The 11,638-nt window shown below is 46.0% G+C and overlaps 2 protein-coding genes across 2 annotated transcripts in view; one reads left to right on the forward strand and one right to left on the reverse strand.

Annotated features, from left to right (window-relative positions):
- The window catches only part of LOC308297681 (pyruvate carboxylase, mitochondrial-like), a 550,569-nt gene that overhangs the window by 203,788 nt on the left and 335,143 nt on the right, over window positions 1–11,638 (reverse strand). The window lies entirely within an intron of this gene.
- Window positions 4,831–11,638, forward strand: part of LOC308298598 (uncharacterized protein) — a gene marked incomplete at both ends in the record, with an annotated part of 26,396 nt that continues 19,588 nt past the window's right edge. Inside the window, 4 exons of the mRNA XM_080742242.1 lie at window positions 4,831–5,446; window positions 5,580–5,742; window positions 8,224–8,394; window positions 10,428–10,589. Coding sequence (XP_080598368.1) covers window positions 4,831–5,446; window positions 5,580–5,742; window positions 8,224–8,394; window positions 10,428–10,589 — 1,112 coding nt within the window. The remainder of the gene's footprint in view (window positions 5,447–5,579; window positions 5,743–8,223; window positions 8,395–10,427; window positions 10,590–11,638) is intronic.

The raw sequence follows: 11,638 nt of genomic DNA on the forward strand, positions 1-11,638 counted from the left end.
CGCAGTGAAAGAGTGTGGGAAGGGATGGGACGAATGAGAGAGAGAGGGATGGAGGGAGGTGGGCTGATGATTTGACTGTGCATCTGGGTGGGCGTGCGGTGCATCTGGAGAGAACCGAGCAGGAGACAAGGAGACAAGGCAAGGAGGAGACGACTAGGACAGCAGTGTCAGCTACAGCTCCTCTACACCAAACCTGGGTGTCGCTCTCCATTCCGACATGTCGCCACTCCGAAATTGACTTCTTATTGTCGGAGTGGCGACACTTCCATAGAGGTTAAGTTTAGGGTTAGGGTTAGAGATAGGGTTAGTGTCGGAATGGAGACATGTCGGAAAGGAGACATGTCGGAGTGGCGGGGTGTAACCACCAAACCTCTTTCTGCGAGGCGTGAGCTTGTAGATCTGCTATTCTTGGCTAAAGTTCTCTAGACGCTAGGGTTCAAGTGGTTAATATAAAAAAGTAGAGAAAAAAAGCTTCTATCACACAAAGATTTGGAGGACCCCCTGTAGTAACTCTGAGGACCCCCAAGGGGTCCCGGACCCCCTGTTGAAGACCCTTGGACTAATAGAAAAGGCGTCTTCAACATTTTCAGGCCAAGGACCCCTTTGCTGAGAGAGAGAGAGATGAAGCAGGGACCCCCACTATATAATCTATGCAATTGCGTAGACTTGTTTGACAGCACTGTCATCAGTGTATGTTGAATTAATGTTTGTTTCAGAACCGTCAACACATAGTCTCTTTCTTTTCCTTCTACACCGAACCTCTTTGCCAGAAATAGGGAAGAAAGGGGAGAAGCAGGGATGAGATGAAAAAAGAGGAGAGGGGAAGAGAAGAGAGGGAAAGAGATGGGAGGAGAGAGGAGACGAGATGGGAGGAGAGAGGAGACGAGAAGAGAGGAGAGGAGAGATGAGGCAGAGCTGCGACTGATAACATTGTAGTACTCAGGTTGCCTCAAGGGCAGACAAGGCAGAGAGAGAGAGAGAGAGAGAGAGAGAGAGAGAGAGAGAGAGAGAGAGAGAGAGAGAGTGTGTGTGTGTGTTGCTGACAGAAGGAACAGATTGAGAATGACAAAGACAAAAGGGAAGGTGGTGTGCGTCGCTCTCGGAGAGATGACGACCCTACAGTGATCCTGTTTGCTTTCACCAGCCATGTTGCTGCCCTCACGCATCAGCCGCACTCACTGTCAGCCTCCACAGACCACAGAGACAGAGAGAGAGAGAGAGAGAGAGAGAGTCAAATAGTTAGAAATTGTGTTGTTTTTTTATAAGATTACAAAGACTTTGAAGGGCTGGAGGAGAAAGAAAGGTCAAATCAGAGAGAGAGAGAAACAGGGAGAGCGTGAGAGAGTGAGACAGAGAGAGAGATAGAGTATGGCACAGACAGACAGACAGAAAGGGCAGATGGAGAGAGAGAGGAGTGAGAGTGAGAGTGACATGGCAGTGGTGTGAGTGTCATTGACATTCAGCGTGGGGGGGTGGTGGGGGTGGGGTAAGATAAACCGTTTGTTTAGTGAGCGCTTGCTCAGCAGAGGCTGAGCAGCCCCGCCTGTAGACAGCAGACACCCCCCCCCCCCCCCCCCCCCCCCCTCCCCCCGCTTGTTTCTATGAGAGCAACACCTGACCGCAAGGCCTCGACAGGCCTGCAAGAAGAGGCATTTGAAGAGCACTATAACTCACTTTGCTGGAGAGATCATTTTTGGATTGCTTCTTGAAGCCAAAATGCCCTCCAAAGGATTTCCGGAACATGCTAACCCTCCGACGTTTAGCGGCCACTGAGGTTATTTGCTCCCCTGTATCGCTTTCTCGACATTGCGTTGGGTGTGACTGACTGTACAGTAAGCAGTAAGTGTTGGAACTGGATCAGCCTACAGTATAGGCCACTATGGCAGGGACGTGCAGAGAATGTTAGAGAGGCAGGGGCTGACATTCCTAAAAGGGCCTTTAGGTGGAAATATAGCAGTATATACTAATATATTATGTAGAAAATAGCAGACCTCCAAGCTCGGAGGTCGGCTATTTTCGGTCAATTCTGGAGTTGTGGCGTAACGTCATGGATTTCTACACAGAGAGGGCAATTCTTTCAACATAAGATGCTGCATTAAAGTTCAGGAGAGTTTGGACATTATGGACAAGGCAATTCTCTTGAATGCTGCCTTCACTTATGGCATGGAAAGAGGGCATTAGCATTTCTTTCACCATAGTAAAAACTGCATTCAAGATCTGGAGAGGGCACTTTTTACAGACGGATTTAAGGGCAGGGGCTCAAGCCCCCTCTGATGTCTATGTGTGCACGTGCCTGCACTACGGTATACGAGCAGCAACGATCTCTCTCTGTCACGTGTTTGTCCCATATAGTCCCGTTATGTAATCTATACCACGTTTCCCCTCCGTTTATAGAATATTGAGGGTAACGTGCAGGGACGCACCAGATAGCTCTAGATATGATCTAGACACTTATAGCATTAGCGGAGAGGCTGCGCGAGCTGCATTAATGATGTCCCAGCCTCAGTTACATAGTGAGATCAATAGCGTTTGAATATGGACGGAGCAAACTGTGCACTAACGAGGGAGAGTTCTTCTGATATATTTTTATATATTAAAGGTTGGCTTTGATCTGTGGGACCACAGTGCAGCGAACCCTCCTGCCTTACTTCGCGCCGTTAAAGAGCAATGCTCATAGCAAGCACCAGACTGTGGAAAATATTGAGCCAGCTATTTGTATCAACTTGTAAAGTCAGCATGATGGACTGCTTCTGTGTCAAGTCGTAACTTAAGATATTAGGTTGCAACCCCGCACCGTTACTGCATATTGTGCCATACATCATTATGGGGCCTCTCTCTCTCTCTCTCTGCATCACGAGTCTTCCACGGTGTTCTGCGTGATGAAACACACCTTTCTGGACACCTTTCTCCCTCTCTTTCTCTCGCTCTCTCTAAACCCTATTCTTAGCTGACCAGATTCCCATGGGTCTCAATTGGCTCCCTCTCCCTCTCCATTAGTAAACACTATTGTTTATTTATACCTACATCTCTTTGCCGAAAATAGCCGACCATAGCGAGTGTTGTGAGCTTGTAGATCGGCTATTATTCTGCGATTGTCCCCCCCCCCCCCCCCTGAATAGGGATGCTACATGTATATGGGGTTGGTGTGCTTAAGTCTGACTGTCTCCCCCTCCCTCCCCTCTCTCACTCTCTCTCCCCCCTCCCTCACTGCTGTGGCGCCGGCTGTTAGCAACCCTACCCCTGTCACTGCCTCCGTATCCTGGTTACAGTTGCCATGGCGACTATTAGGCAATTCCAAGTGATTTATGTCCTATACATTCCTCCGTTTCGTTGTTGTTCCGAACGCAACAACTTTGACTTGCATTGGAGTAAATGTTAATGCATCATGGCGCTGATGTTCAGTGTCAGTTGTACTGACGGACCAGCAAACGAGGCTGGTTTGTCAGCACGCTGTGGTGCGCAGCACTGCAGACTGCAGAAGTATGTTGTTGCAGCCGCAGGGCGTGCATGTACTGTATACTGTATGTGTGCTACTGAATGGACAACTTTAAAGACAGGGTGCCATGATTCTTTTCAAGCCATGAAACATGATCATCAGGTAATAAGATTATAGCAGAGCCGTAGAAGAAGAGAGTCGCGACGCGCTTTGATCTCGCCGCTCGTTCTATCTCAGTGGCATAGTTTCATACATTGGAACTGTGCCATTGAGATGGAATGAGCAATTCCACATTCCATTCTTACAGTCCTCACTCTCATACAGTACTAGAACATGCTAGGTGGACGATGACGGCCATTTTTGATATCTCCCGCCAAAACCATTGAAAACCACAGAGTATCATGTATAACAGCAGAATGGCAGCCATGTGAATATGGTCAATAGTTCAGTTAGTGGAGCTTTGAAACGAGTGAAACACTGTGTGGGGTCCGGGACCCCCAGTGGCCTTTGAGGGGTTTCCAGGGGGTTCCCAGCAAAAGAATCAGTTCAACCAATTTAGCCCTATATACATCGGTTATTTGAAAATAGTCGATCTATTCTATAAGCTATTTTTAACAACACACATCTTGTGCGGGGGTCCCTGGCACCAAACATTTTCAGATGGGGGTCCATTGCACAAATACATTATGTTGGGGATCCTAGACAATGAAAAGTTTGAAAATCAGCTGTAGTCTTGTCTCAGCATGAAAGCTAGCACAGAGAAACCTTGTTGTATATGATAACACCATAGTCTAATGCTTTCCCAACTCCTTGCCAGGTTACTATGGGGACTGACGGCTGGGTTCAGGGTATTTTGGGATGTTGTTGCTAGGCAATACTCTGCCTGTAGTCTGACAAAGTACGTAGGTCTCACAGTGTGTGTGTGTGTGTGTGTGTGTGTGTGTGTGTGTGTGTGTGTGTGTGTGTGTGTGTGTGTGTGTGTGTGTGTGTGTGTGTGTGTGTGTGTTTTGAGGCCACTGGTTTTCAACGTTAGAATTTTCTGCACTAAATCACCAAGAGCAGTATGCTGTAGAGTCAGAGTGCTGCTAATTTTATATAACACACACGCACACACTACAAGATCACACTCCACTACTGTCTAGTCAGTGTAGGAAGCTGGGAAAGCTTGGCTCGCACGCAGCCTCTCTCCCTCTCTCTCTCTCTCTCTCTCACACACGCACACGCACACGCACGCACACGCACACACACACACACACACACACACACACACACACACACACACACACACACACACACACACACACACACACACACACAACCCTCAGGTGATGACGTGAGCTAAAACGCTGCCTTTCTCTCTCCCTCCAGGTCTGTGGATAGCCAGGCGTTCTACCATGCCTGACCCCCCACCCCTCAGCCCCCGCAAACGACAACACCACCCGCCCCACACACGCCGCCTCCGCCCCAAACACAGGACAGAACAACCTCCCTTCTCCTCCTCCCTCCACCTCCTCCTCCGCGCATCGGCGCTCTCTTGTCATCCTCCCTCCCATCTCCATACCTCCTCCCGCCACGTGCCCTCTTCATCCGTCTCCCCCTCGCCCCCCTTCGTTCACGGCGCCAAGCGGACGCCGCCGCCGCCGCCTGCCGCGTTCCCTGCCTTCCATTGGCTGACGACGCTGGTCACATGCTGCCTGCTGCCCTCCCTGGTGGGCGCGGGGGAGACGTGGGGCATGGTCTCCTCGTGCCCCTTCCACTGCGTGTGCCGCAACCTGTCGGAGTCGCTGAGCACGCTGTGCGCCGACAAGGGCCTGCTGTTCGTGCCGCCGCACGTGGACCGGCGCACCGTGGAGCTGCGGCTGGCCGACAACTTCATCACCGAGGTGGGCGGCATCGACTTCGTCAACATGTCCGGGCTGGTCGACCTGACGCTGTCGCGGAACACCATCCACCTGATCCGGCCCATGGCCTTCTCCGACCTGGATAGCCTGAGGTCCTTGCATCTGGACGGTAAGCATAGGCCGGTGTTGTTTCTCAAACTTTCAAATGTCAAGGTCTCCCCTTAACTCTGACAGACCACTGCGATTGTTCTGGTTGTTATACATCAGGCTCAAAGCTGTTTTTATCACTTATTTGTTGCTAGGTAACCGTTTGACGGTACTGGGGCCCAGGGACCTTGCAGGCCTAGTCAATCTACAACACCTGATCATCAACAACAACCAGCTGATTAAAGTCTCCATCCAGGCCTTCGATGACTTCCTGCTTTCACTGGAGGACCTGGACATGTCCTACAACAACTTGAGAAGGTAAATCTGCACGCTCTGTCCGTGTACCTCCTTCCTCCGGTTCTCAAACCTTTTTGGGTGCAAAGCTACAGTCCAGCAGAGAAAACAAACTTTGAAAGCAAGCTGAATTATTGATCACTGGGAGAAAAAACTAAAACAAAGCCCCTTGTATGATCAGACAAGTGGGTCAGCAAACACGGGAAGCTGCGGAACCTGGCTCAAATTGCAGGAAATTGCAGGAAAATGACTGACTCTCGGACCATTAAAGTGCATTAGGAATATTCTTTTATATTTTGGTTGAAGTAAACACACCTGAACTCAGCCCACTTTAAACCAACATGCCTCACCACTCTGCCTCATTGTTTCTTCCCCCCTCCTTCTTATGTTATATTGTGTTCCAGTCGATGTTCTATTGTGTGGAGTCGATGATGGCAGAAAACCATACTGATCCTCTCTCTCTCCAATCCCATCTATTCTCCATTCCAGCCCCACTGTGTTGATGTATTCAGCAGCTTGTGACTGTCAGCTATGATTAAGATGTTTCATTTGTCTCCCCTACAGGAGCCCACTGGCCCCTCTCCAACCTCCAACGAAGCCACGAGAAGAAAGTGTAAAGACTTTTAATGAGGCGTGCGTTAACAAACCCGTTGTTTGTCTTCTCCTACCAGGCGGAGGGCCATTTTCCAGTGAGGCGTTATTCAAGTTGGCCAGTTTCATCACCGTTCTGGCGTTCTCAGAAAGGCCTCAAATTGTGTTAGAGGCACAGGGCACGAAAACTATTAGGCTAAATCCATAGTGATTCGATTATTTTAGACAGGTTGGAAGCTCCTATGCGTGTGAGGTAGCCCACCTACTATAGTCATGTTCCCGAAATAGCATGTGGGGGAAGGGACAATCAAGACTAAAGCTCTTCTTTCAAGTCCAAGTCATATACATTTGTATGGAGATCAAGCTCGTAGTAAAACAGCTAGCAATGGTGATCCACACGGTTTACCTTTAAGGCAATGGAGCTCTGCAACATTGCTTACAGCAAGGATCAGCATTGGGAATGCAGTGAAAGCTTCAATAATGTTAACAATTAGGTCACGGAAGTGAAAGTGGAAGTACTGCCTCAAAATACAATAATGGTTAGAGGCAAGGGACGTGCTGGAAGACTATTACTAATGACTATGGAGTAAGGACACACATTTATAGACAGTATTATTGTTGAAGCGGAAGCAGAGCGATCCTCATATTACCATCCCACATCCTCCTGTCTGTAATTCTCATCTGAACCAGGATCATTTTATTGAATCAGAGAGCCTTGCACATCTCCCTCTTACAGCTATTATACTCCATTATAGACAAAGAATGCAAACATCTGTTGTTATTGTCTGCATTCTCATAGCCACCTTGAACTCACAATTAGAAAATGATCTGTTAATTACTCTCAAACAATAAGAGGCCATCATCAGCGGGGGACATTCAAGGCAATGCAAATGGACAAGTTTGGCAGGCTAACAACGGTTCACAAAAGAGCTATCCACAAGACAATACCGATTCCACAATGCACAGTACCCAGTGCATTGTGGAATCGCAACTAATGCTGTATCTCGACGAAGCAAGGGCACACAAAATGTAGCAAAAATGAATCAATACTGGAATCGCACGGCTGGAACTATGCGCTCTCTTCTCATCATAAAGTGGCAATAATTATTTAATAACATTTATAATACTATAAAATATTTTTTCTAAAATGTCAGCCCTGCATTTTGTTTCTCATGTCTGCATTTTCACGAATCTTCAATTAACTTGTGTCTTTTTGCCTTCCCAAAACGGAAGCATAAAAAAATGCATACCTCAGAGGAATACAGACTGACCGCTGCACTGCGGCCGCAGATGGGAGATGTGACATTCGGAAATAGCCAAGGATTGGGGAGGGAAATGAGCATCTGCTGTTGTCTCCGTCTGTCTTTGTTGTCACCATTAATTAGTCTTGGCTTGGTGTTTTCCACAGAGTAGCGCATTGTGTAGGAATATCTGAACATCGCCTATAGACGGATCTTATTGCATAGGCCCAGGATCCTTATGTTAATTTTCTTGCATTAATCTTTCTCTCCCGATGGGGTAGTGAGATTGGGAGGTACGCATCAGGCATCGCCGTGGGAATCATGTGTTCACGGCTAGCAGCCGTGACAAATCTTCCTCGGATTTCCACTTGATGTTCTCTCGTCTTCCCGTCACTCAAGCGTCTTTGGTGTAGCGGAGGAGAGAACATTGCCAGTCTGTTCAAGCTCAAATGCCAAAGACCACAGCTGGAGACATTAGGAATTAAATCACTCAATTAATCTCTTAACATTTCTCTCTTGCTCGCTATTTTCTCTCTGTTCAGTTTAGAGCACCATGGGAGACCATCTAGAACACTGCCAGCTTGTTCAGTCCAAAAAGTCAACCCCGGTCTGATGCATTATACAAGAAAACCAGCCTATTAACATCCTACAATTTCTTCTTCTCCAAATGTAGAGTACCATGGGAATCCATTCAGAACATGGCCAGCCTCCACACTCTGAATCTGGACCATAACCTGATAGACCACATAGCAGAGGGGGCTTTTGGAGAGCTCTATAAACTGGCCCGGCTGGACATGACTTCCAACAGGCTACGTACGCTGCCCCCAGATCCCCTCTTCGCCAGGTACGTCTTAAAGGGATCTAACCTGTAAGACCCTGATCCTCTGGGAGTGTGCACTCTCAGCGTTACGGGCCCATTTGGTTGAATCTGTCCAGTCTCTGGAGTATTTCAGACAGCTGCGCTTTCTAAAAGTTGTGCACGGAAAATAGCCTACAAGTCTACAGGCTTGGGTGGGCCCCGACATTGTCCTCGTTCGATGTGCGAACGGAAAAACAGCGCTCCTGACTTCCAAAAAAATTAATCAGATTGATGTAATGACAACCACAGACTCAACCATATTGGTGGGCCAGTGCTTGCTCACAAAATGCATGATGGGAATTGTAGGAATACACAGAATAGCAGAAATAGGTTGTATATAATTTTCTATAGACTAGGATAATCAGTTTAGTTTTTCAAAAGAAAGGAAAGGATTTAACTCCTTGTCCCTTTGTAAGCCAATAGAATAAAGACACCAGTATTTTTTTTTATCTTAGAATGGCAGCGATGGGGAAAAGTAATTTGTATTCTGTGCAGATGAGAATTGGATAAAAAAGATACAACTGTGGCGTGTACATGGAAGAGACTGTAATGAAATAAATATCAATAATAATGGTTGGCAAGAGTTCTAGTTTACAATGCATAAAAGTGTTTTCCACTTAACAGCATTCATCTTTTAGTGCTTACAAACAACCCAAGGTCAACTTGTTACTTTTCAAGAACCGTCTTCTTGTCTTTTGCAGTCATCTTGGTATTCTTTGTATTTATTCCTTTGTCACGATGAAGTGGCAGCATCAGTTGTATATAGTCACTCCTAACATTTAAACTTGAATGCAACCTTACAGTGGAATCTTTCAGTGGAGCATCGTTATTCTTTTATATGAGATCTCACTAGCTGGTTTTAATCTTACTTGTTTTTTTCCCCCACCATTGTGGCTCATACTGAATTCACTGTGGGAGCGCTTTACAAAATCACTTACAATTACCCACCTGTGCTTTTTATCTCCACATAGCCATGGGGATCAGCAAGATGGCAGCCTCAAAGCGATTTTGGTTCTTTATATTTCTGTTTGTATTATTTTTCTTTTATATTTATTCAAGAACAGCTGCTCTCCATACTAGCATTTCATAAAATAGTCTGTGGGCTGTTGTTAAAGTCTACTTCAGGACCGGTGAACAAACTATGGCCCAAAGCATTTGTTTTAGTATAAGTTGGTAAAGTGTGTACAGTAGAGACACCTGGGGATCTCGGTCAGCAAAGTATATAGGGTTTAAGTTGTTAGCTGGAATATTTTTTGGGGGAATAACACAGATTTTGAATTGGGAAAGCTTACAGATTCCTGTTCTGAAGAAAAGTACATCACAGTATTGGTTCAATATGGGTTAATGATGTTCCATAAAATAATACATGGCTCCAGTGAACCCCTAAGTAATTTTAAACTAGTGTTTTGCCGTGAATCTTTGAGCTATAGCCATTTGATGTCTATGCAAGCTAAAAAGGGCCATCTCATAAATAGCCTTTTATGAACTGGCACATTCAGTGCATTTTCAGCAGCTTGTTTTGGGCTGCTTTTGTACAGTAGGCGCATAAATTGCCTGCAAGGAGAAAGCCTTGCCTATGAAATAAGTTGAGCTGAGTACGGTTTCCTTAATGTTGTCATGTTATTCATTTTTTATTTTGCCACGACCCCAGGCAGGATGCTTATGACAGCACTCTTGTTGAAATGAGCTTTTGGCCTCGTTTTTTAGCAGCTTTCGGTGGACTGTTTAGACAATTATCTGTCTGATTTTAAAGCGCTGCAAGCTGTTACAGACCTATCGATGCCAAGCCTTCACAATTTTATGTTGTTTTTTCTCCCCTTTCCTTTACACAAGATGCATAACGCTTAAAAGTTACATAATTTCTAGGTATTGAGAAACAATAGGCATCAATTTAAAATTGTTTCTCTTTTGTTCATCTGACTACATTATATTCTGTTCAACGTTACAATGATAATAAAAAAGGGAACTGTTTTGGACGCACATGTCAAAGTGCCTCCTTTTCCTGCTGCTGTCACCAGGTCCCAAACCGGCGCGATAAGCCCCACCCCCTACAACGCCATCATCAGCCTCAACTTCGGGGGGAACCCGCTGCACTGCAACTGTGAGCTGCTATGGTTACGGCGGCTGATCCGCGAGGACGACATGGAGACCTGCGCCACGCCCCCTCACCTGGCTGCCAAGTAAGCTACACTTCATTAAAGCCTAGACACACACAGGTGTGCCATTTGAGAACTTCAAAGTCTTGCCATTGGCAGGTCAGGATTTTGTCTGTGAGAAAGGAGGGCATTTGCCAAGGTGTCGTTATGTAAATGCTATTCAGATTCTGTTTTCCCATGAGAAGAAGTGCCGAGGAGGGACACTTCTTTTCAGTAACAAAATAGAAGAATTAGCAAGGCTAAACAGTGAAAAGAAAGTGGGGAAAAGAAGCATTTACATAAAAAAAAGAGGAAAATATCAGGAAAGCTGGAGGAGTTGGAATGGCACATCTTCAGCTGTCCTTCCTCTTATCACTCTACACCAAATCTCTTAGTCGGAAATAGCAGCACACAATACGTCACATTGTGAGCTTGTGGATCTGATATTTTCTGCGTACATGGCAATTGATCTATGGCTTTAAGTGAAACATTCATATCCGTAGTCCACTGAAGTTATTGAAAGCTCTTATATGAACACTGGGAAAAGGCAATAGATACTGTACTGTAGATACCTTTATTATCCCAAGGGGGAAATTCAGTAATACAAGACAGACCATTTTCTTCTCCATTCCAAGTTAACTATTCCCATCCATTTCACTGCAATGCAGTCTCATTCGCAGAGGGCTTGGTACAGCCGAGTCTGTATGGAATATCTTGCATTGTGCATAAGGTCACGACAGTGTGTCAGTGTTCACCGTCACATTCTCTATCACTGGGTCCATGTCTCGAGAAGTCCTTGTTACGTGGGCAGAGGTGATGCGATCTCTCTAGTATTTCTTGCACTGTCCCTTTGCATTGTACATGAGGTCTTGACTTGTGTCTGCAAAGTATGCACTGTCAAACTCAGGAATAGACACCTGTATCCAACACCAATGTCTCTCAAACAAATTCCAGTAGGTTTATTTTCATCTGGTGATACTACCATCATTATTTTGCTTAGCAATTATTCTATCGATTATGTTTTCAATCAATTTGAATAATCTAGAGGCGTGCGCACACACACTAACAAATCAACTAACAAAGCTTTTTTATTT

The sequence above is a fragment of the Nannobrachium achirus genome (genome assembly GCF_963921795.1).
Source record: "Nannobrachium achirus genome assembly, chromosome: 14".
Taxonomy (NCBI): domain Eukaryota; kingdom Metazoa; phylum Chordata; class Actinopteri; order Myctophiformes; family Myctophidae; genus Nannobrachium; species Nannobrachium achirus.